The 27,039-nt window shown below is 42.4% G+C and overlaps 1 protein-coding gene across 1 annotated transcript in view; it reads right to left on the minus strand.

Moving 5' to 3' along the window:
- The window catches only part of ABCA4 (ATP binding cassette subfamily A member 4), a 200,451-nt gene that overhangs the window by 127,191 nt on the left and 46,221 nt on the right, over positions 1-27,039 (minus strand). Inside the window, exons 6-7 of the mRNA XM_069737669.1 lie at positions 25,194-25,321; positions 9,290-9,487 (exon numbers count right to left, since the gene is read on the minus strand). Of these exons, the coding sequence (XP_069593770.1) occupies positions 9,290-9,487; positions 25,194-25,321 (326 nt within the window). The remainder of the gene's footprint in view (positions 1-9,289; positions 9,488-25,193; positions 25,322-27,039) is intronic.

Genomic DNA, 27,039 nt, shown 5'->3' on the forward strand with positions numbered 1-27,039 from the left:
ATAAATCCGAATATTATATTTAGGACATACAGGTGCATGTCACAAAATTAGAATATCATCAAAAAGTTAATTTATTTCAGTTCTTCAATAGAAAAAAATTAAACTCATATATTATGTAGAGTCATTTCAAGTGTTTAATTCTGTTAATGTTGAGTATTATGGCTTACAGCCAATGAAAACCCAAAAGCCATTATCTCAGTAAATTAGAAAAATTAACAAAAAACACCTGCAAAGGCTTCCTAAGAGTTTAAAAAGGTCTCTTAGTCTGTTTCAGTAGGCTCCACAATCATGGGGAAGACCGCTGACTTGACAGATGTCCAGAAGGCAGTCACTGACACACTCCAAAAGGAAAGTAAAATTTGCATTTCTTTTGGAAATCAAGGTCCCAGAGTCTGGAGGAAGAGTGGAGAGGCCACAATCCAAGCTGCTTGAGGTCTAGTGTGAGGTTTCCACAATCAGTGATGGTTTCTGGAGCCATGTCATCTGCCGGTGTTGGTCCACTGTTTTATCAAGACCAAAGTCAGCGCAGCCGTCTACCAGGAAATTTTAGAGCACTTCATGCTTCCCTCTGCCGACAAGCTTTTTGGAGAAGGAAATTTCATTCTCCAGCAGGACTGGGCACCTGTCCACACTGCCAAAAGTACCAATACATGGTTTGAAAACAACAGTATCACTGTGCTTGATTAGCAGCAAACTCACCTGAGATTAACCCCATAGAGAATCTATGGGATATTGTCAAGAGGAAGATGAAAAACACCAGACTTAACAATGCAGACAAGCTTAAGGCCGCTATCAAAGCAACCTAGGCTTCCATAACACCTCAGCAGTGCCACAGGCTGATCGCCTCCATGCCACACCGCATTGATGCAGTAATTGATGCAAAATGAGCCCCGACCAAGTATTGAGTGCATTTACTGAACATACATTTCAGTAGGCCAACATTTCGGATTTTAAAATAATTTTTCAAGCTGCTGTTATAAATTATTCTAACTTACTGAGATAATGACATTTGGGTTTTCATTGGCTGTAAGCCATAATCATCAACATTAACAGAAATAAACACGTGAAATAGATCACTCTGTTTGTAATGACTCTATACAATATATGAGTTTCACTTTTTGTATTCATGAACTGAAATACATTTTTTGATGAGATTCTAATTTTTTGAGAAGCAGCTGTATTATTAGATTTTCTTGTGTATTGAGCTGTTATTTAGTCTCTGTCACTTAGCATTATTCTACCAACATCTAGTATTTTTTGACACTGGATACTATAATATTTTTTTTGCAATAAATGGTTGTGGATTAATTTTACGACATTTTAACTAAGGGTGTGTTTAGATGGATTGCCGCTAGGTCAACTTTTACCGATTAGCGGTCTATTCACAACCTGTTAACACAAGCAGACCAAAGCAAACAATGCGCACTGGGCCATCTATACTAGATCGCTCAGTGCGCATAGTTGGCAATTGTTCTCGGCAGCACAAGTCCTGTTCACAGAGTAATGTGATGCCGAAAATGATGATCTATTGTGATCAAAAGATCATTTCACCTGATAAATATTTTACTCATACATCGGGTGATCGGCAGCCTGATTACATGGCAAGATAATTGTGAGTCAAGGGTTTTTAACTTGGTTCCTTCATGAATATCTTGCAGTGTAAGTACGCCTTTAAGCAATTGCATGAAATTGTGATTTTGCCAACGAATGTGCTGATATTCAGTTATTTTATGGCACTGACAATTAGGCATTGTATGGTAATTTACACAGTGTATACAGAGTATAGTCAATCATATCAGAAGCAAGGAGAGTCAACACAGCAGGAACAGATTTTGCTTTATCACATATGAACTTCTGGCATCATGAATCAGGGCCTGGCTGTGCCATTGAAGGCCCCAGACGGCTTCTCTCAGGAACGCTCCAGTTGATTGATAAGCCGATGTATACACATAGGAGAGACCTGTCAATCAGCTGAAACTGTGTTGAGAAGAAGCCCGTGGGGGCGTCACCGGACTAGTCTTGTCTCTCCCTATAGTCCCTGGCTGTCTTTTCACACTATTTTATTCTGAAACATTGGAGCGTTTCCGAGTAAAAAATGCCTGGCTGTCAACTTGCTACCAAACTCTTGCCCAGTGGTTTGGGCAGCATGAATCTAGTGACAGGCTCCCTTTAAAAGTTTTATTTCACTTTTGGACTAATTCATTGTTGCTCAAAAATAACATCTCTCTCTATGCCTCTGATGCATCATCAGCTACTGGCCCTGACCCTAAAATACTGATTTCACTTCCTTTACTGCTCTATGTAAATATTACGGGCAGCAAACATTGGTTCTGTAAAGTCAAAAGTCACCACAATCTGTACTCTTCCTTCTTTTCATTCTCTCGGGTAGAAAAGGGGAAATTTGAGGATTCACAGAAATCACAGGTATTCATTCTCCTTATAGTTCAACATTGTTTAGACAAACTAGATTGCTAATATGGCTTCTAATTCTGTGGCTTTAAAGAGTTTTTACTGTATGGAGGCATCTTCTCGATAAACAGTGGAATATGTAAGGTTAAACTAGAAGGAACTTTTTTCCAACCATGCTGCCTCTAATACTATATATTGTTATTTTATGAATATGTACTTCATTATTTTAAAGGGTTCTCTGACAATAAGTTCATTACTGGATGCCCCACTGTTGAAGCCCAAATAAGTAACATGTAATCATTGGAGAAATCTATTAGCACATTGTAAAAAATATGCACGATACAATTTCATGCCAATCTTTTGTATCCGATCTCGCATGGGATTATAAAACTCCCTTCAGCTTGCAGCTGTATGTATGAGAGCACCTAGCTCAGCATGGGGGGTCAAGCCTCAAAGGCTGTGAGTGTCAGACATCAGAGCAGGACAAAGGCTGGCTTACAATATAGAGTCATGCTGAAGCCACCAAAGAATATTCTAGAAACATAACTCCATAAGTAGTTATAGAGATACTATACATCCTAGCTGCACATTGTATACATTTTAAAGATCTCTGGAATGGACAAAATGACTCCCAGGGTCTCAATCTGTTCTAATACCCCCAGGGAGATACATAAAATGACCCCTAGGAACCATATAGCAAAAGATTTGTTTAGTCTCCCCATGTAGCAAGAGCTCGCTTGTTCCGATGGCGCCAAAAGCGACTTTCCATTAAAGAGTTATGTTTTGGAGGTTTTGGAGTTTTTAGTTGCTATGGGAGGGAATTTATGCTCGGCCCAGAAGGCAAGAGGGGAGTGACCCAAGGGGGTTTAAGGCTAGTATAAGGCCATGTGGTTCCTCTCTTTGCTATGCACGCAGTCCACTTTGAAAGGGGGTCTGGTAGCGTGCTGTGAAGGACCCAGGAGCTAGCTAGCAGCCCATGCCCCCTGCGCCCCAGTGCACACATGGTCGTACATAAACGCAGTAATTGACATGATCCATCTGGTTATATATTTTGTCCTGCCACTGTTGTATTTGAAGATCTGACCATTGTATATTGTGAGGCAGTGAGGTCATAGGGGAGGACTGTTATGTATCCCCTAGAATGTGCGTAGAGGTATATTGAATCCGCTGGAGTGCATTGTAATCACAGATACACTTGTGGTTACAAGGCAGAATAAAAGAGAGTATGGATTTGGTTAAACTATTTCACCAAGTTAGATTTTTAGGAAAACCTGACATGGGCTTTTATTTTTGGGGAGATTTGCAGGTATAGTAGTGGGGCAAACTTCTCCTTCCACTCTGTGTTTTAAGAGTAGCCCATGTCCACAATTCACATTTAAACTTTGAGTTGAGGTTTGGATGTGTGACTGTTTTGTTTGCAAGCTTCTGAGCAGGAGGCTTTATGCACTACAGGTCTGTGTGAGGTTAACACAGAGCCAAGGACAAGAAAGCTTATGACGCACCCAAGAGGAACACGGCAGTGCAGTCGCCCACAGCAACAGTTTTGTTACCGACTGCTTGGATTACTCGGTTGCGATCCGGAGGACTACGTTTACCTTACTTTGTGAATTTTTGGAAATAATGACTTGCCGCTGCTACTGGTTAACTTATTATTTGCTATTAGCATCATGAGCCATAATAAGAGATTGTTCTCACTCTTTTACAATCTGCTGTGGATTTTATAACTTGCATCTCCTGTGGTTAATCCGTCGTTTGCTATAAGCCTCACAAACTATTATTCAAGTCAGTTTGCATTATGCTGCTACCTGCTGTGGACTTTGCTACCTACATCTGTGTACTGCTATAGACCAGCCATTTTCTGCTGCATACGCTCTCCTTGTTCTGTAGGTTCTGATGTACTATGCCTCACTTGATTGTTTGCAGTCCAACATAGCCTGTTGTCCAGGTCCTCTTTCTTCCATCCTGCTGTGTCATCACATTTGGTTCTCATGTCCACCCTGAGCTGTAGCTTTATGAATCCACCTCTCCAGGCTAACACTGGCTGTGGACCACAGCACTTTGGAGATTAATTGAAGAAAACATGAGCAAGAGTTTTATTAGAGTGTGGTCCAAGTATCATCATTTTTTGACGAACATGAAAAAAAAATTCTCCACCTTCTTCTAACAGGCCGTAAAAATTGGACCGCACACAGATGGCATCCGAGTGCATTTCAGTTTGTTTCCCAGACCCATAGACATGAATTGCCGATTTTGGTCCTATACTGTGATCAAAATTGGACAGGTCCCCGTGATTTTGTGCAGACCATTCAGTCCAAGATAAATTATGGATGTGTGAATGACTCCATTCACTTTAATAGGTATGAGTGCTATCTGTAAAAACACGGATGGCGCTCGTACTTAAAAAACGGACATCTGAATGAGCCCTAATAGATGACAGCAGCCTTCGTCCATGAAAGTTCAGATTTATTCCATTCTCAATAAGATTAACTCATAAATGCAGTTTATTGCCCATGTTTGCCCTCAATTACTAAAATCAAATTGCATATTATACTGTTTTCCTTGGCACACTCTTCCTAACAAGTAATGCTTCACGCTTCCTTCAGATACCAAGCTTATGAGTAACTCTTCTTTTCCTGAGGACAAACTATTTAAAGTGCCTTATGGAACAATAGTGGGGATTCATTATGAGAGGAATTATTTAAGTTAGTTTGGCTTGTTTCTGCATTGCTGTTATTTGCACAAAATTAATGTTTGATACATTTGGCATATCTCTAGAAATAACACTCCCACCTAGAATTAATTTTCCTTTATTAAAGGGAACCTGTAACCAGAAAACATGGCTGATAACCTGCAGATTAACCCAATATCTGCATTTTTCTGGTGACAGGTTCCCTTTAACACCGCCTTCCTGCAGAGAGATTTTTAAACCTTACTTGCATAGTTCACTGTGCCCATATTACATCCACTTTTTATAGGATTTATTGGGTCATCTCACATGGCAATGCTTAGTTTACAACAGTAATGAAATGCATATTAATATATCAATTTTCAATAAATTAATTTTAAAATTTGCAAACTGTCGACAAGGTGAAAGCGAAAGACACCACTGCATTTATATTTTTCTTTATTAAATTGCATGTGCTAAAAACAATTTTATATTTGGATCGAATTACAAATTTTGCTCTATTTAGCCTATAGAACTGGTATATGTACAAACCAGAAAACTATTGTGCGATAAATCCATCAGTCCTGTTGACATCTCAGCTGCCCAGCTATGTGAGACCCAGTGACTGTGAGGAGCAGTAATGTCACTGGCATCACCGTTCTTCACAGGTCGCCAGGTCTTGCAGAGCACAGCGTGACCCGGCGACTCTGATGAGTGTGACATCAGTAACATTACTAGTCTTCACAGTCGCCGGGTTTGGACGATGGAATCGGGGAACGTTGTGGGAAGCACTGGACCATGTCGGCCCTGCGTGGGAGGAAACTTTAAAAAAAAAAATTTGTGAATTAGGGATGGGGTGTCTGATGAATACCTCTCCATTACTAACACCAGGACTTGATGTCAGCTGTTGTTGGACAATTCACAGCGGATATCATCCCCAACTACCATAACCTCAATTGCCAAGACACCAGAGCATTGGGAAGTGCTGGGTAAAGCACCAGACCTGGCGTATCTAATATAATGGGCGGCTTCAGAGTGGCTGTGGGCTGCTATTTTTAGGCTAGGAAGGGCCCAATAACCATGGACCATCCTAGCCTGTTGATATAAGCTCTCAGCTGTCTACTTTACCTTTGCTGGTTATAAAAAATGGGGGGGCACCATATAATTTTTTTCATTTATTTATTTATTTATTTATAAGGTCAACGTACAAGGCACTAAAGGGTGCCATTTTTTATAATGTGTCCTGGTGTTGTGAAATTAGATGTCTGTCTATCTATAAAGGGTCTTTGCAAAGTTTGAAACCTTTAACATGTAAAAAAAATCATTATTTTCTGCAAGGCATTTTATTGCACTACAATTCACACATACATCACATGGATGACGCTCATATATACAAGTACATGTCACACAGATACGCAACACTGACAACATTCGTTTTTGCAGTACTGTTATCATCAGGATGTGTTAAGGGGACCTAACACTGAAAGAAAGGAACGGAGAACCAGGAGTAGGAGCCCTGATGGATTTGTAACATTTTTGCGTAACACTCAGCTAGATAAATAACTTACACTGCAAAATTGTTAGAAAAAAAATAATGAAGACTATTTATAAAGCTGCTTAATTTTACATTTAGGAAGAAAATGAACAATAAAAAAAATAATCTATGTGGAGGTCTATGTAGCCTTTAAGGTTTGCTCAGCAACTTTTCAGCAGTTTTTGTTGTGTTTTGATAAAAACAACAATATTTATTTATTTTTTGCAAAAACTATTGTGAGCATAGCCATAATGAAAATATTCTACCTTAATTTTCTTACATACGCTTTTGATTCATATTTGCCTCTGCAAGACCCAAATTTTACATTGATTTTTTTTCCATTTGTGAACAGGATTGTAATGCCTGCTGCAGCGCAGTAGCATGTAACCTCCACCAGGGGGTGCGGGTGAAGGAAAACAGGTACACTCACAGAGAAATCACAGAGCAGCAGGAAGAAGCCACTAGTTGGCGAAAAAGTAGCCAGAAAAAGCCGGGTCAGCAACAGAGACGGAACGAAGTACCAGAGGTCACAGCAATACACGTGGTCAGAAACAAGCCAAAAAGTCAGAGCCGATTGGGAACAGGAAAGCCAGAGATGTAAGACAGTCAAACAGGTCAGAGGACAAGCTGAGTCAAATACCAAGGGGTCACAACACGGAGAGCGAGTACTACAACGAGTGAAGTCACAGGGGAACACAGGAATGGGACCTAGGTAAACAGGCAGAGGACAAATCAGGGTATAAAGGGTCAGCTGCTCAAGCCAGAAACAGGAACTACAACTGACACCGCTTGCAGGTAACAGTGGATTGAAATAGCGAGACAGATCCCAAAATGAGGCAAGGAACATTAACCCCCGTATGACCATTCTGGAGAGAGAATAATGAGAAACAAACCCTGGACTGGATCATGAGAAGGATTTTGTAAAACCCTACACTAGCAATATACCATACTTTGTTGTGAATTTTTGGTGTGGACATTGTCTGAATGTGGCCTAAATTGTTTCATTATTTCACTTTCATCTCTAAAAGAAGGCTACCTCTACTTTGCAAAAAGTGAAAAAAGCATGAAAAGCTGCTAAAAAATAGGAAAAACTTAAGGACCCACAAAAATTGCAGAAGTTAGTCATATAAGGAAATTATATTATAAATGTATAACCGAAAATAATAGCAGCAAACATCTCTTCATTTATGTCTTTCTCGTCAACTCATTTCTCGTGGTGTACATGCCGTAGACCCTTTTCCTGTAATAAGCAGAATGAAGCGGACAGCTGTAATAACAGCGGAGATCCAGGCAGAGGCTCACTTTACCAGCTACAGCTGAGAAAACCCAGATACAAAGCACTAGAATCACACTGCTGGTTCCCTGCTCCACAGGTACCAACATGACTTGCTGCGTCCAGCGCCAACACAAATATGCTTCCTTTTCCGATCAAAAGATAGCCTATAAACATGACTTGTTTTCTTTTTCTGAACTATTTGTGTAGAAATGTTAAAAGAAAAAAAAATCTCTGTGACCAGAAACCAGGTGAAAGACGTTGCCACTAATACAACTTAAGGTGGTCATACACAATAGATAGAAGCAGATTGATGTTTGGACAATGGTTGAACAAACGATCGTCTGGTGAACGATCATTTCACAGATGCAGCCCTAGGTATTGTAATCCATATCGCTGCTAAAGTCAATCAAGCTGGTCATGAATGTTCAATTACATGGAGGATGAAGGATCTATCTGGGAACATTCTTCGAAACAAATTGATCTTTTAGATCATCCATTGTGTGAAAATTTCAAACATGGCTGATTTTGCTTCAGATGATGCTGGTGTATCATGTTTTCTGCAATTTATTTCCAAAGTGCAGTGGTCAACAGCCAGTGTTGGGTTGGAGAGGTGGATTCCCAAAGCTACAGCTCAAGATGGACAAAAGAACCAAGAGTGATGAAACAGCAGGATGAAAACCCCGTAGAACAAAGAATACCTGGACAACAGGCTATGTTGGACAGCAAACAAACAAGTGAGGTGTAACACATCAGAACCTACAGAACGAGGAGAGAATATGCAGAGGAAAATAGCTGGTCTAAAGCAGCACACAGATGTAGGTAGCAAAGTCCACAGCAGGTAGCACTGTAATGAGAACTGCTTCATAACAGTTTGTGATGCTTACAGCAAACAACGAGTTAACCAAATCAGATGCAAGTTATAGAATCCACAGCAGATTGTAACATAGTGAGAACAGTTTCTCATTACAGTTTGTGATGCTAGTAGCAAACAAGGAGTTAACCACCATATATATGTATTTTACAGCAGGGCCTATCCATATAATGACCTCTAACATAATACCCCTAGTCACAAGAAAAAAGGAAACAATCACTATTGCTTAAAAATTTTAGGCTAGAAGATAGTTCAAAGTCTAATGTTTACATTAAAGATGGTATTGTGAATGTATTGGGGTAGCGTGTACATGTGCTCGCCCACCAGCCCCAACGCACGTTTTGCCCAAGGCTTCGTCAGGGGGCGTGTATGTTGTGTCTTATTTATGCCTGTTCATTTATATTATTTTTTTAAGATATTGAAATAAAATGCTATTTTATATGAAACCTATTTTTGCACTTGGTTTTCTCATGTTGGTCCACTTACTTTCAGCAAGACTTTTCAATACCTTTTAGAAGCGGGGAGATTACTTACAACTTCAAACACTTTGAAGAAATCAATGTTGGCATACAGCACATCTTCTATCTTCTGTAACCTTTGCTGAGACAGGACGCACATAGCATTACGCACTGTATGCATTCCCCTGCGACTGCTGAATATGATGAAGCGCTCCAGGAGACTCTGGCTGCATGCTATGTCCTTCAGAGACAGGTCTGGTATACCGGACGCAAACTAAAAAGGAGAAAAGGACAGAGAAAATCTGGTTACATCCATATTCACAGTCATGATCCTATTGGCCATTGGCAATCTGAATACGGTAAAAGTGCAGCTTTTAGCAAATGACAATTTTGGTAACATTCCAATAAATTGAAAAATGCAGTAGACTCCATAACAACAGAAAGGCTTATGCGTAACTCAGATCTGCAATATATTTACTAAAGCAGGAGGTTAGGACATGGAAATGGATATATGATCCAGACTGCACTTTAGGTCCCAGTAAAACCAGAACTGACAAGGAGGGGACTGTTGATGTAATTCTTAGCTGATCTAGGACACACAAGGAGATATATAGGCTGTGGCTGACTGACCCATAGTGCATGGCTTACAGATGAAAAGAGTCTTTAACATACTGCCATCTTATTGGCCCTCACAGTAACAGGTTCCCTTTAAATCATGTACAAGCTTTTTAACAGAACTATACAGTACCCTTGTAACACGGCGCAGGGTGGTAGCACTTGGTGAAGCACTTGCCTCCAGCGTCCCGTGGACTTGTGCTGTGAGGACCTTACACCATGCAGGCTGCATATAGCCAGTGGTGTGGGCTTGCCAGGACCGGATGTTCCACCGTTTATTGAGGGAGACCACCATTCAAAAATAAAGTCTTTACTGATCGGTAACTTGGTAAGAGCTATATACAAAGGATAGTGGGTAAAAACATTTTGTTCACAGTATAACACATTTTCTACACAGTATCCTTCCTTAGTAGTTTACTCCAGGGCTTCTATAGCCACCATTTTTCCCTACTTCACCACAACTCAGCTTTAACCCTACAGTCTTGATCAGCAAGTGTCCTTACTAGCTTTTCGGTTCCTCATCCTTTTTCTTCTAATACTGGCGGTCTGATACCCTTTCACTCCGTACCCCCACTAGTCCCACGTACTCAGTCCTGATTAGGTCTGTTGCTTTCTGCATTATAAGCTCTGGGGTTTGTGACTCGGTGTCCAAGGACCCTTCTCTGGAAGCCCACTCTGTCTCAGCAGTCACTTTTCTTTAAGATCATACTATCCCTGTCTTAGTCTCCTTTCACCATTGGTCACCCTGTGTGCAGCACTGCTCACTTCACACTCCAAACTCGAATTCTCTAACTCACAGCAAGTAGACACTTACCCTAACACTAACCCCACCCACTATGGGCTAATCCCAAACATTTACTCTTTCCTAACTTACACTATCCTAGTTAATGATAAACTTACCTGGAGCAGCCAGTGCCAGGCAGCAGCTGCCAAGGCAAACAGGATCATGGGGTGCATTAAAAGAGGTCTGGATACACATGATGAGAGCATTATACTGCCTCTGTACAAATCCCTAGTTAGACCGCACATGGAGTACTGTGTCCAGTTTTGGGCACCGGTGCTCAGGAAGGATATAATGGAACTAGAGAGAGTACAAAGGAGGGCAACAAAATTAATAAAGGAGATGGGAGAACTACAATACCCAGATAGATTAGCGAAATTAGGATTATTTAGTCTAGAAAAAAGACGACTGAGGGGCGATCTAATAACCATGTATAAGTATATAAGGGGACAATACAAATATCTCGCTGAGGATCTGTTTATACCAAGGAAGGTGACGGGCACAAGGGGGCATTCTTTGCGTCTGGAGGAGAGAAGGTTTTTCCACCAACATAGAAGAGGATTCTTTACTGTTAGGGCAGTGAGAATCTGGAATTGCTTGCCTGAGGAGGTGGTGATGGCGAACTCAGTCGAGGGGTTCAAGAGAGGCCTGGATGTCTTCCTGGAGCAGAACAATATTGTATCATACAATTATTAGGTTCTGTAGAAGGACGTAGATCTGGGTATTTATTATGATGGAATATAGGCTGAACTGGATGGACAAATGTCTTTTTTCGGCCTTACTAACTATGTTACTATGTTACTATGTTACTATCGTCACTACCTATGCTACAAACAACAATCTACATCCCTATAATATATGTCCAATGAGACTATACATTATTAACATCACTTATCTTACATTACTTCACACTATACATAACCATATCACAACACATTACAATTAACATTACACAATATATACAAAAGCCGCAGGACACAATTCACACGACATTCCAAGAATAAAACTTGTTCCTTCAAGGGGGAATCATGGGCAGCACGGCCATATCCTTACACAGTGTTGCAGTATGTGACACCTTTTATTATATTTCCCGCACATGAACCAGAAGTTTAGCCTTTTACACATAATGGTAGTAGTATTACAAATCCAATGACTTAATAGACTTCCCGTCAGGGGGTTTGTCCTGAGAAACCCGGAGTAGTTAACGTGTCAGAAAATGATCACTTGATCTTAGAATTTCAGTCAGTGAAAGTGTTATCAGTACGCCACGATTAGCCTGGCAAACAAGGTAATAGGCCTCATGCACACAGTGGACATATTTATCTGCTGAGAACATAATGGAAAGTCTTTTCTTACAAATCAATATGGGAAATGAGGAATCATCAGAGTAGAACTAATGTCGGCCGGGCTGGATTCAGTTACCTATTACTGGTTCTCATTTTAAGAATAAATGTATGCCTGACTGAGAGAGATGACTGAACCGATTGGGCTGAAGCATAATACCGCCATTCACAGCACGTTCAGCAATATGGAGACAGACAGTCATTACTCCACTTCTGTACAAGACAAGCCAACATTGCACAATCAATGCACAAGCCCAATCTCTCAAGACATCATTTCATTTCTTATTCCTAAACCGTAACCAATCTCTTGTTTCCACTTGGAATCAATTTTCTATATTAATAAGAAGCCCGATTCATAGTTTCTCTTCTGAATTATCCCAATAGGGAAACAATGATTGTAAAAAGAATGTATGAAAATGTTTCTTTCCAAAGCCTGGCTGTCTAGTTGGATGCAACTCAATTGGCACAAATCTTGGTAGTTATTCCGTTTTGCAGGAAGCAAATATTGATTTCTTAAAGGGTTGTCCAGCAGATTGAAAAAATATTTTTCATGGGAAACTATCTTCAGGATATGAATTATTGTTTATATCAAGTGTTAAATGTGTTATTTTTTCATATATTGTTATCAATGTATTTTTTCCATATTACAATCTGTATTAAAAATTAAAAAAAATTTGAAATCTTGCAGTTTTCACACTGGCCACTGTTCTTTCTTTAGAACTATACTTCCTGTAGTTTCAGGAAATCCACTAAAAAGTGCTGTAGGTGAGATATGTTTTACTACGCTTAATGGCGTCAGTGATATAAAGCTGAAAGTTTTTCCTCCATCAAACTAAATGCGGTGAGAGATTAAGCTAATTTGTATAATGGGCTGGCTTTTATGTGGACATCTATAGAGCGGGTGGGAGGATGTCCACCTTATCTCCACCCCAGGAAGTGGTCTGGGGCTTAAATAGCTGGACTTCAGAGGCAGTCTTTGTTCAACAGGGCTGATTTTTTTGGCTGTTTTCATGTTTTGCCTGAAGGGCTGTGTTTTACTTTTTTCTTCATGTTGGTTTATGTCACTATATAATAAACCAACAGAAAATGTAAAGAGACAGTGTTCCTGTTTTCTACTTCCGTGTACCGCTGAGTGTACTGATCTACCACAACATGTACATAGACACAGTGATCAGACTCTTGGTCTATTGTAATTGGTGAATCCTTTTTTTCTGTATAATAATCTGTATTAAAATTAAAAAAATAAAAAATTTTCAGTTTTTGCGCTGACCACTGGAATTTTGTGTAGTTTCAGGAAATGCACATACACAGTAGTTACAATGATCAGACTCTAGGTTTATTGTGACAGGTGGGCCCTGTGTTATCAGCTGTGAATAATGGTGTTACCTGTCATTGTAATGCTGCCTCTGATGATAAGGAGACTGCTGAAAACTCTTAAGGCCCCTTCACATTAAGCGACGCTGCAGCGATACCGACAACGATCCGGATCGCTGCAGCGTCGCTGTTTGGTCGCTGGAGAGCTGTCACACAGACAGCTCTCCAGCGACCAACGATGCCGGTAACCAGGGTAAACATCGGGTAACTAAGCACAGGGCCGCGCTTAGTAACCCGATGTTTACCCTGGTTATCATCCTAAAAGTAAAAAAAAAAAAAACACTACATACTTACCTACCGCCGTCTGTCCTCCACCGCTGTGCTCTGCACTCCTCCTGTACTGGCTGTGAGCACAGCGGCCGGAAAGCAGAGCGGTGACGTCACCGCTCTGCTTTCCGGCTGACCGACGCTCACAGCCAGTACAGGAGGAGTGCAGAGCACAGCGCCGGAGGACAGACGGTGGTAGGTAAGTATGTAGTGTTTGTTTTTTTTACTTTTAGGATGGTAACCAGGGTAAACATCGGGTTACTAAGCGCGGCCCTGCGCTTAGTAACCCGATGTTTACCCTGGTTACCAGTGAAGACATCGCTGGATCGGTGTCACACACGCCGATCCAGCGATGTCCACGGGAGATCCAGCGACCAAATAAAGTTCTGGACTTTCTTCAGCGACCAACGATCTCCCAGCAGGGGCCTGATCGTTGGTCGCTGTCACACAGAACGATTTTATTAACGATATCGTTGCTACGTCACAAATAGCAACGATATCGTTAACAATATCGTTATGTGTGAAGGTACCTTTAATTGTGTGTTTTCTCCATTAAGCTGAAGCTTTTCAGAATAAAAAATACACAGCTGCAGTAATGTACCTAGAGTCTGATTCATGCTGCCTGTGTTTTGGAAAGCATGAATCTCTAAGCAATTTTCTAAATGGGTCTTATTAAATGTTTTCACAGCAGAATATACAAAAAATTTCCTACATCTAACTAAAGATGTAGGAGCGTATATCTGCAACTCCAGTGAATCCTACAAACAGAGCAGGAATAAAACTGAAACAAGCACACAGCAGTGCGCCACAGATACAAAAACAAAACACTTATCTTTGCTGAATTTGGCAGCAAGCAGGAAGCCAGAAAGAGATCCAATACTTCACAAGAAACATTGACAACTGGCAAGGGCTAAAGGATCCTGCACACCTAAATATCCCAGTCAGAATTGTAATAATCCGATACACCTGGCCAGGACTGCGAGTCAGAGACAACTGCATTCCCACTTACAACCACTGGAGGGAACCCAAGAGCAGAATTCACAACAGTTGAGACTGTTTCCCCTTTGTTTTTAACTTGTGTTTTGCTGCAGTGAGCTTGTAGATAATTAGCTCACTGCTGAGAGTCATGAGCGGGACACCCTTCTACATAGACTTCTAGCAGACTGACTAGCTGCCAGCTATTAGTGTGTTTAGCGAACACTAGTCTCTCTCGGATATTGCTTTCACTTGGGTCTTGTGGTTTGATTTTTCTTTTGTTCACACTCTCGCTTGAATTCTGACTCCTGATTTTGTCCTTGATGCGACTTCTCGGCTTTGACCCTGCTTGGTGACCATTTTTGCCTCTGGACGGCAGCCCTTGTGAGCTGCTCTCCACTGGATCCTGTTGTAAAACCTGATCCCTGTATAGAGATTAAAGGGTATCTGGGTTTCTCTGGAATCTGCCAGATGGAGTGGCTTCTGCCAAGTCTATCTGAGGTAACCTTTTTGAGCTTGTGGCCTCAAGACAGGAGTAGCAATGGCAAAATCACTTTGCATGACCCCTTTTCCATTGGATAGGTCAATAATCTATAACCCTTGGATGGGAGGCCTGCAAATCTCCTTACCCCCCAGCATTCCCAACTCTTTTCTTTCTGGCTGGCGCAACATCGTGTATGCGTCCTAGCGTAATAATCACATTGTGCCAGCCTGGCTAGTCAAAAGAAGAGCTGGGAATGATGGGAGGTAAGCAAATTCGCAGGACTCCCATCTATCGGTCACAGATTACGGACATGCCGAATGGACCGTAGTCTCGAAATCGATTCTCCCATCTTTACAAGGGGACATACTGTAGTGTTCAGGTGTTTGGAATTCAACTGCCCAATCCTTTTGTGGATTCTGGCAGCAGGTTTCTCACGGAAAACATAGGATGACTGCCGAACCAAGCGTTCCTGTGTATGGGAGAATCAGAAGACATAGCTGCCCCATTAAGCTGTATGTCAAGTTTAAAGGGACTTATTGTTTCTCTGTTACATTTTGCACTAATTGCATTAATCCGAGTAAAACCAATAAGTAATGTAATCAACACATGAAAAACCTGACTTGTCAGACCAGATAATAGGGGAAATAAATGTGTCCGAGCCTTTCTCCTCCCTTTCTGTGACTCAGGATACTTTCTGTAACTAGCCTTAATTTACGATTCCAGCACTAGGCTTTACAAAGTGAATAATTCTCCATACTCGCCGTTCCCAGAAAGGAGAGTGCAGTAGCGATAACAAGTGCTGAGTCAATGTGAGCAGAATGATCCACCACTATCCTTCATTATCTGCACTGGTGACTAATCCTGGAGTGGCTGGTGCCAGGGTGAGATTTATGGAGACTCAGCTTGTGGGTTCTGGCTACTAGAATGCTGACCTATTGATCTGAGTCTGAATACAAATAAAGTATCTGTAAAGAACAGAAGGAGATTACTCACATGATGTGGTGGAGAATAACCCCAAAACACTACATCTGCTAAGCTGATTACTAGTGGAGACTGAGAATTAGTCGATTTTGCTGACTAAACATCTCAAGTAAGTAACCGTGTGTAGACAACTAATAGGTCCAATTAATCTGGTTAAGGTGCACCCAACTTTGCTCATATGAGGCTTATATAAGAGCGATGACCCTGGTTACAAATAAATCCATGAGAACAGATGTTGGCTGGAGCATTTTATTTACGTACATACATGCATCATATACAAGTGCTTCTCACAAAATTAGAACATCATGAAAAAGTTAATTTATTTCAGTTCTTCAATACAAAAAGAGAAAATCATATATTATATAGAGTAATTACAAACAAAGTGATCTATTCCAAGTGTTTACTTCAGTTAATGTTGATGATTATGGCTTACAGCCAATAAAAACCCAAAAGTCATTATCTCAGTAAATTAGAATAATTAACAAAAAAGACACCTGCAAAGGTTTCCTAAGCTTTTAAAAATGTCCCTTAGTCTGTTTCAGCAGGCTCCAGAATCATGGGGAAGACTGCTGACTTGACAGATGTCCAGAAGGCAGTCATTGACACACTCCACAAGGACGGTAAGCCACAAAAGGTCATTGCTAAAGAAGATGGCTGTTCACAGAGTGCTGTATCCAGGCATATTAATGCAAAGTTGAGTGGAAGGAAAAAGTGTGTTAGAAAAAGGTGCACAAGAAACCAGGATAACCACAGCCTTGAAATGATTGTTAAGAGAAGGCCATTCAAAAATTTGGGAGAGATTCACAAGGAGAAGACTGCTGCTGGAGTCATTGCTTCAAGAGCCACCACACACAGACGTATCCAGGACATGGGCTACAAGTGTCACATTCCTTGTATCATGCCACTCATGACCAATAGACAACGCCAGAAGCGTCTTACCTGAGCCAAGGAGAAAAAGAACTGGACTGTTGCTCAGTGGTCCAAGATGTTGTTTTCAGATGAAAGTAAATTTTGCATTTCATATGGAAATCAAGGTCTCATAGTCAGGAGAGTGGAGAGGCACACAATTCAAGCTGCTAGAGGTCTAGTTAGTATAAAGTTTCCACAATGGGGAGCCATGTCATCTGCTGGTGTAGGTCTGCTATGTTTTGTCAAAAGCAAAGTCAGCGCAGCCGTCTACCATGAAATGTTTGAGCACTTCATGCTTCCCTCTGCGGACAAGCTTTTTGGAAACAAAAATTTCATTCTCCAGCAGGACTTGGCACTAGTGATGAGTGAATATACTCGTTGCTTGAGTTTTCCCGAGCACACTCGGATGATCTCCGAGTATTTGTTAGCGTTCAGAGATTTTGCTTTCCTTGCCGCAGCTAGATGATTTGCGACTACTAGACAGCTTGATTACATGTGGGGATTCCCTAGCAATCAGGCAACCCCCACATGTACTTAGGCTGGCTAATAGCTGTAAATCAAGCAGCTGAATCAACAAAACCTAAATCTCCGAACACTAACAAATACTCAGAGACCACCCGAGCATGCTGGGGAAAACTCAAGCAACTAATATACTCGCTCATCACTACTTGGCACCTGTCCACACTGCCAAAAGTACCAATACTTGGTTTAAAAACAACAGTATCACTGTGCTTGATTGGCAGCATACTCGCCTGACCTTAACCCCATAGAGAATCTATAGGGTATTGTCAAGAGGAATATGAGAGACACCAGACCCAACAATGCAACCGAACTGAAGGCTGCTATCAAAGCAACCTGGGCTTCCATAACACCCCAGCAGTGCCACAGGCTGATCAACTCCATGCCACGCCGCATTGATGCAGTAATTGATGCAAAAGGAGCTCTGATCAAGTATTGAGTACATTTACTGAACACACATTTCAGAAGGCCAACATTTTGGATTTTAAAATCATTTTTCAAGCTGGTGTTATAAAGTATTCTAATTTACTGAGATAATGACTTTTGGGTTTTCATTGGCTGCAAGCCATAATCATCAACATTAACAGAAATGAATACTTGAATATATATATGTATATAGTAAATGGAGGCCCAATGCTTTCGCATCGGGAGGGTGGTAATGTCACGATGGGGGCAGGCTTTGCAGTGTTGAGAATCTCTCCCTCCATGTGCTCACCCACCTATCCACTCTCTCTTTCCCCATGTGCTGACTTCTCCCATCTGTGCTCTCTTCTTTGACTTGTCTACCCCATGTGCTATCCCCCTTGTCTGCAGTCTTTCTCCTTCCTGTGCTGTGTTCTCCCCTCATGTGCTGTCCTGTTTGAGCTGTCTACCCCCTGTGCTGTGTCTCTCTCACCCCTGTGCGCTTTCTCTCTCCCCATCTGCTGTCTTCTCTTCTCATGTCATCTCTTCTTTGACCTGTGTACCCCATGTGCTCTCCACTTTGTGTTCTCTCTCTCAACCACTGTGCTGTCTTCTTCCATCATGTGTTCTGTCATTTCAGCTGTCTCCCCCCTTGTTGTCCTCTTTCCTATGTGCACTCACCCCCCCCCCCCCCCGTGTTAAAATGAAAGCAAAGTAGGTTTGCTGTTAAGACTGCAGATTTCTGTTGCAGTGCTGTTGTTGCCTAATGGCATCCTGTGATAATCTAATGACTTTTGCATCAGGGGACTCATGTGCTTGATGCCTACGCTTATATGCATTGTTTTTGTCCCAGCAATGCTTTTGCTCTTCAAGAGTCATTTGCCCGTTGTTGTCTTCGACATTGTGCCTTTGCTGCTTTCCTTTTATTGTCATTGATGTACTTTTTAGGAGGAGCCATGTTGGCGTTGATATTTGCTTTTTAAAGGGTTCTCCCACGAACGAACGTTCATTTTAAAAATTGTCTGTGTCTGACCGTGTACAAACATACCACAGCTCCTGGGCAGGGAAGGAAGCAAAAGACAATACTGACATTACAGCATAAGATCGCAGAGGATACATTTTGCGAGGTGAAATATTGTTTAAAAACAGTCAGTGAAATATTTAACCTGACAAAATTCATCCTCTGTTATCCCCTGCTGAAATGTCAGTAATGTCTTTTGCTTCCTCCCCCTGCCAAGGAGATGTGGTATTCTCCGTACACGGTCAGACACAGACAATTTTTAAAATTAACTTTTGTTTGTGGGAAAACCCTTATAACGTGATCGACTTCCTCTGCCTGTAGACACGTCGCGCATCTGCGGCCGGGACCCACTGAATGATTGGCGCCATTTTTGTGCAGACAGATAGCGGTGGTCACATTAAAACTGTGCATGCGCTCCTCCTGTACAAAGATGGTGGCGGTCAGTGAATTATTCAGCTGATCCCGGCGGTGGCGTGTTCGCGACGGTGTTCCGCTGGTGGTACCATGCAAGAGGCTGAGTACAGCGTATACAGTGTGTGTTTGTGTGTGGTGCGTACGGCATATACAGTATGTGTTTGTGTGTGTGTGTGTGGTGCGTACGACGTATACAGTGTGTGTGTGTGTGTGTTGCGACAGTGTTCCATTGGTGGTACCGCACAAGAGACTTGTACCAACAGCAGTTTCCATATTGAGACACCCATCACTTGGGTGTCCCAATTTGGCAGTCGGTAAGCTTCCACCGCTTGGAATTCTGGGATCCGGACACATCTGGATGGAACTGGATGTGAAGACATGATAAGTTAAGAATATATTAAGATATAAATAATATATGAGATTCACTTTTTGTATTGAAGAACTGAAATAAATTAACTTTTTGATGATATTCTAATTTAGTGAGAAGCACCTGTACACTGACTGTACATACAAATACATGTACATATTGTACACACCCTGTAAACTCAATATCAGGTTATATTATCAAATCAGAGAGCTACATGTCCAGTTTTATTTTATCTATACACTGTGTATATTGCAATCAACCAATTCCTTTATTTCATTAAAGGGGTTGTCCGACCTTAAAGGGAACCTGTCACCCCATTTTTTCAGATTGAGATAAAAAATACTGTTAAATAGGGCCTGCGCTGTGCGTTACAATAGTGTATGTAGTGTACCCTGATTCCCCACCTATGCTGCGAAATACATTACCAAAGTCGCCGTTTTCGCCTGTCAATCAGGCTGGTCAGGTCGGGTGGGTGTGGTCAAATCAGGCTGGTGAGGTCGGGTGGGCGTGGTCACAGCGCTGTTTCTTCCCCAGCTTTACGTTGGTGGCGTAGTGGTGTGCGCATGTCCCAGTGCCGAATCCACTTGCGCACACGTTAAGAAACAGCGCGCGAACTGCGCTATTACTGTCTTCGGTGGGGGCGGCCATCTTCCTGGGGCTGCGCATGCGCAGATGGAGTGCTCTGCTGCACGGGGCTTCAGGAAAATGGTCGCGGGATGCCGCGCGTGCGCAGAAGAGATCGCGGCGGCCATTTTCCTGCATACTCGGCTTCAGGAAAATGGCCGCCGCGATCTCTTCTGCGCACGCGCGGCATCCCGCGGCCATTTTCCTGAAGCCCCGTGCAGCAGAGCACTCCATCTGCGTACGCACGGCCCCAGGAAGATGGCCGCCCCCACCGAAGACAGTAATAGCGCAGATTGCGTGCTGTTTCTTAACATGTGCGCAAGTGGATTCGGCACTGGGACATGCGCACACCACTACGCCACCAACGTAAAGCTGGGGAAGAAACAGCGCTGTGACCACGCCCACCCGACCAGACCAGCCTGATTTGACCACGCCCACCCGACCTGACCAGCCTGATTGACAGGTGAAAACGGCGACTTTGGTAATGTATTTCGCAGCATAGGTGGGGAATCAGGGTACACTACATACACTATTGTAACGCACAGCGCAGGCCCTATTTAACAGTATTTTTATCTCAATCTGAAAAAACGGGGTGACAGGTTCCCTTTAAGGTACCGTCACACTAAGCGACGCTGCAGCGATACCGACAACGATGTCGATCGCTGCAGCGTCGCTGTGTGGTCGCTGGAGAGCTGTGCCAGCGTGTGAGCACAGAACAATCATATAAATGATAATTCTGTGGGTATCGAATGTTCATCAGCCTGTATAAACAATGCTAATAAATGACCAATGATCAGTTTATATATAGTGGATCAGTGGTTGTTTAAGTCCTGGATTGGCCCATCTAAAGCCGCCATAAGCATATGTGCCCATAATTGTGAATAATCAGGCTCCTAAAACTTCGTGTCAGTAAACACACTAGAGTGATGCTCAAGTGAGGGCTCAAGTCTGCAGTCACTGTCTGTGACTGCAAACTTGTGAATCCTCACACTGTGAAGTGTGCACGCTGTCAGGATTCTCAAGTGCAGGAGTGGGACCACAAGTATGGTATGTGATTTGCATACATGCAGTCACATGCCAACTAGACGTGTGTGGCCTCGCTCAGTACAAGTGAATTGAGAGAGGCCAGGCATGTTTAGTGGGAATGTGGCCCAATGTATGCAAATCACATATTTGTGCTCACACGACCACCTGGTTCCTGGCACCAGAGAATCCTGACAGCGTGCACAATGCGCACTTCGAGACTTCCCAAGTTTGCAGTCACATAGAGTGACTGCAGACTTGAGTCCCTTTAACTATGGGTAAGAGAATAATTTTCTCTCTTATAAACTCATTCAGCTTCACCTAAATTGTTTTTTTTTTTTAAACATAGGTTGTGAATAAAATTTCCACCTTAATTCACAGCCCATCAGATCACGACCCAGCCCTGGCCTCTACTAAACTTTTTGCTTGCTGATCTTGCTGGAAATGCCAGTAGTTGTGTCAGTATAAATGAATACCTGTCACAAAGTATCCGATCACAATGAGTAAAAGATTAACTCAGATTACACACAAGTGACTTATTGTTTATAGAAACAACTGGAGCAAGAGACACATACCGATCCGACAGCACAAAGTATTATCTCTCCGGCACATACCGTGTCACGTAATAATATTAGCAAATATGAAATCGGCACACAATCACATAATGGTTTCAGAGTGAGGAGTGTCCTCTGTCTCATAGTACGGATTAATACGTAGCTTCCTGCCATTACCAAATACACTCTCATATGATACTGTACTCGGTGGCGTAACTACAAAAGGCTGGGTCCCATAGCAAACTTATGAGTCTCCCCGTCCCTTTATGCACATTCCTGACAAGTTACATAAAAAATCTACTGACAAACAGAATGGTGTCGCTCTGTGTGCAGCAAAAAGTAACAGTGCCACACAATGTCTTTATGCGTTACTTGTGTGGCACATTGTAACTGTACTCCCATACTGTGATTATGTCCCTTTGGTGCCCTTTCACAATAATAATAATGTCCCCTTAATGCCCCCACATACAGTAGTAGTGTTGCCATTTTAGTTCCATACATACAGTATCGTATCCACTTAAAGGGAATCTGTCACCCCCCCGGGGATGTATATGACCTATTAATATGGACATACAGGTAATAGAAATGTTACACTAGTCCTACCTGTATGCCTCATATTAACCCCTTAACAACCAGAGGTATTTTTGGTCTTGCGTTTTCATTTTTTGCTCACCTTCTTCCCAGAGCCATAACTTTTTTTTTATTATTCTGTCAAAATGGCCATGTGTGGGCTTGTTTTTTTGCGAGACAAGTTGCACTTTTGAATGACATTATTGATTTTAACATATAGTGTTCTGGAAAAAGGGGAAAAAATCCAAGTGCAGTGAAATTGCAAAGAAAGTGCAATCCCACAGTTGTTGTTTTTTTTTTTTTTATCATGTTCTCTAAATGCTAAAACTGACCTGTTATTATGATTCTCCAGGTCATTATGACTTCATAGACACCAAATATGTATAGGTTCTTTTTTATTTAAGTGGTAAAAAAAAATTGCAAAGTTTGTTAAATAAAAAAATTGCGCCATAATCCGATCGGCTCTGTTACATATAGGCGAAGATCAGATCACCTGTATGTAGCAGAATACCTCACTTGCTATGAGTGCCGACCACCAGGCGGTGCTCATAGCAATCCGGCAGTGACAACTACAGAGGTCTGCCGGAGACCTCTGGTTGTCATGCCAACCCATTGGTGACCCGCGATCACGTGATGGGGTCACCGATGGGCAGGATTTCTGGTGTGCGTGCCGGAAGCGCGAGTTAAATGCCACTGTCACAAATTGACAGCGGCATTTAATGTGTTAACAGCCACGGGTGGATCACGATTCCACCAGTGGCTGTTGTAAGCCCATGTCAGGTGTATATATCAGTTAACATGTGCCCGGAAAGGTGCAGGCTTAGTGCCGCACGATGTCGGAAAGGGATTAATGGTCTTGCTGTTGAGAAATGTTATATTCTTTCTTTAAGCTAATGATTTCTTCCAGGCTCTGGGGCGTGCAGTGCCTGGATGAAATCTCTGCCTCCTGTCTTCATTGTAATACTACCCCACCTAATCTAGTCAAATTTGATCTCGATTCACCCAGCACAATATGGTGGCCCCATACAGTATAATACTCCCTTAGTGCCCTCACATATTCAAATGCCCCTTATTCCCCTCCACACAATATCAAGTCCTGCCAGTGCCCCCACACAGCATAATACCCACGTATGTTGTATATTGCTCCCTCAGTTTCCCCTGCACAATACAACGCCACCTTAGAGCCTCCACATAGTTTAACATCCTATCAGTGCCCCCACACAGCTTGAAGTATCTTTAAAGGAGCACTCCTCTTCCACCCATCCAAGTTTTTATCCTCTTAATATATTGCAATCATCATATTATACATCACTGTGTACTTAGAATTACTCACTTTGCCCTTCTACCTTGATAATTCCTCTCTTTTTTATTAGGTCTATGATATTGCATGATTAAAAACAGACTAGTTGAATCCTTCTAAACTCTTTGTAGAAATGAGAAGTCTCTTTTAAATGCATGAGTCAACATTAGAACTACAATTCAATATCTCTGTAAAGTCTCTGGCAGGGGGAGGAGGGGGAAGCTGGGTGAAGAGTTGAAGGGAGGGTGGAGCTGGGCTGCAGGAACTTTATAGTGATGTAGTATTATAGTTCTAATGATGAGTCATATGCAGGGAAAAGTGACTTCCTTGTTTCTACATAGAGCTTAGAATGATTCAGTTAGTCAGTTTTTAATCATGTGATGTCATAGACCTAATGGAAAAGAGACGAATTAGCTGGGTAGAAAGGCAAAATGAGCAATTGTAAGCACACAGTTCTATCTAATTTGATGATTGCAATATAGTAAGAGGATAAAAACTTTGATGGGAGATGGAGTGCTTGTTTAGTCCCTATTTCGATCTACATAAAAAGTGCATCTTAAAATAATACCATAGCCACCCCACAACAAATAGAGGACCGTGCAGCAGGCTTCTTCTGGCTTCTTCATTCACGATGGACTATACATGGTAAATACAAATTATTTTCTGAGTGGGTCTGGTATGGAAAGTCATGTTTCTCTAGGACTAACATGTAGGTGTACAGTGAGGAAACCACTTTTGGCCTTGCTCATTGTACAGAATTGGTAAAAAGCCTTCAATAGTTTGTTCACGTATTTTTTCCAACTTTTCAAATTTTGTTATAGCCATAACAAAAGTGGTTCTCTCCTCCTGTTAGATCAGTGACGTACTGCCTGGGAGTATCATCCCTGATGCCACTATGCTGGTAACTACGTTAAGTAATTATGGTCCTGATGACATGACTCTGTGGCCCAGAGAGGAGCTACAGAGCATGGGGTATTAAACGTAAGTGGTGGTGCTTTGGCATCCTAAAGAAGCTGGACTAGATCCTGTATAATAGAAGAGACCACTGGTGGACACAGAGAGAAAACGGCCCCTGTGCAAGAACTATATATGGGCCCTTTGCAATCTTGTAGCTCATTATAATGCACCATTCCACCTTTTTTGGAGGTGAAAATGGGTCCTCTTACCCCTTGTGCCCCTGTGTGGCTGCACCGTTGCACCAATGGTATGTCCACCTCTGAGGAGACTGCTTGAGGTGCCAGCAGCCAGAGGAAGCACCAAAAGCTCCTGGTGTAGTGCTGTAAGCCTTACTACATTGGCGGCAGAGTAACGTAATTCTATTTAGGATAGAGAGACTTGGAACAAAAGACTTTCTTGCTTTGACACCGGGGCAGGTAGAGAGATGAGAGGCTTCCTGCATCATGGACAGTGAAGCCATGAGGATTGTTCTGGTGAAGGGAATGTCACCTTGTTCTTACCTGTTCAATTCGCACTTGAGCATTTATGAGCTGATACACCACAGAGTCAGACAGTCCGATATCTTTTAGCAAAAACAGTGTCAGCGATTCATCGTCCTTTAAAATGTCTCTGATTCGTAATCCGCGTCCTGTATAAGAAAATGTCACAGGTGAAGTGATATAGCAGCAGAGTCATGACATGTATCCACCATCCTACTTATTCATCGTAGAGCGGAACGATCATCGGGCAGATAGATATCAATCCTAATTCCCCCATGCACATGAGCGCTCGCATTGGCCAAGCATTCATGTGAGAGAAGGAAAAGCCGCTGCCGAATAATTCTGTCAGCTGCTTATTTTTACTGAAAACAATGAGCAGGCATTGAAAATCCCTCTTTCCGATCTCCACAGATATAATCTTTTGGGAGAGAATCGTGAGTCCCCATATACATCAGAAGGTTGTGTGTTCCTGATGCGATCGGCAGGTTCTGCTGACTTCCATGTGATGTGTATGGGAGGTTGTGTGTTCCTGACACGCTCGGCAGGTTCTGTTGACTTCCATGTGATGCGTATGGGAGGTTGTGTGTTCCTGACGCGATGGGCAGGTTCTGCTGACTTCCATGTGATGTGTATGGGAGGTTGTGTGTTCCTGACACGATCGGCAGGTTCTGCTGACTTCCATGTGATGTGTATGGGAGGTTGTGTGTTCCTGACGCGATCGGCAGGTTCTGCTGACTTCCATGTGATGTGTATGGGAGGTTGTGTGTTCCTGACGCGATCGGCAGGTTCTGCTGACTTCCATGTGATGTGTATGGGAGGTTGTGTGTTCCTGACACGATCGGCAGGTTCTGCTGACTTCCATGTGATGCGTATGGGAGGTTGTGTGTTCCTGACACGATCGGCAGGTTCTGCTGACTTCCATGTGATGCGTATGGGAGGTTGTGTGTTCCTGACACGATCGGCAGGTTCTGCTGACTTCCATGTGATGTGTATGGGAGGTTGTGTGTTCCTGACACGATCGGCAGGTTCTGCTGACTTCCATGTGATGTGTATGGGAGGTTGTGTGTTCCTGACACGATCGGCAGGTTCTGCTGACTTCCATGTGATGTGTATGGGAGGTTGTGTGTTCCTGACGCGATCGGCAGGTTCTGCTGACTTCCATGTGATGTGTATGGGAGGTTGTGTGTTCCTGACGCGATCGGCAGGTTCTGCTGACTTCCATGTGATGTGTATGGGAGGTTGTGTGTTCCTGACGCGATCGGCAGGTTCTGCTGACTTCCATGTGATGTGTATGGGAGGTTGTGTGTTCCTGACGCGATCGGCAGGTTCTGCTGACTTCCATGTGATGTGTATGGGAGGTTGCTGAGAAATCTTATTTACTGCACAGAACCACTAGACATCATTTCTCATTTCTGTTACAAACTGAAATATGGATTAGTAGAAATTCCGGATTAGATTGGATTATTATTGAATAGATTCCATAAAGTCATGAATTAGGGCTCTGATATGATAATCATTCTTTGATTTGCTTGTTTGAAATTGGAGACATATGAGGTACAGTATAGCAGGAACTTTTATGGAAGCCATATTATGGAGCTTGCATGTAGTAGAGCTGTAATACGGTCATATGCATGATGATTGTGGGGTTCAGAGGCTGACGTGGATCATGAAGGTGCCAGAATAGTGTTTAATTTGGGGGAAAAAAACAAGTTGAGGATCACGGAAAACAGGTAACAGGGGATCTGGAGAACCAGGAACAGGTTGCAGAGGTCCTGGAAGACCGGGAACACGTATCAGATGTCCGGGGAGCCGCAGGCGGACAGGAGACATCCTGGAAGCTGCAGCCACACACATAGCAGAGGTCCTG

This window comes from Ranitomeya imitator, chromosome 8 (genome assembly GCF_032444005.1).
Source record: "Ranitomeya imitator isolate aRanImi1 chromosome 8, aRanImi1.pri, whole genome shotgun sequence".
NCBI lineage: Eukaryota > Metazoa > Chordata > Amphibia > Anura > Dendrobatidae > Ranitomeya > Ranitomeya imitator.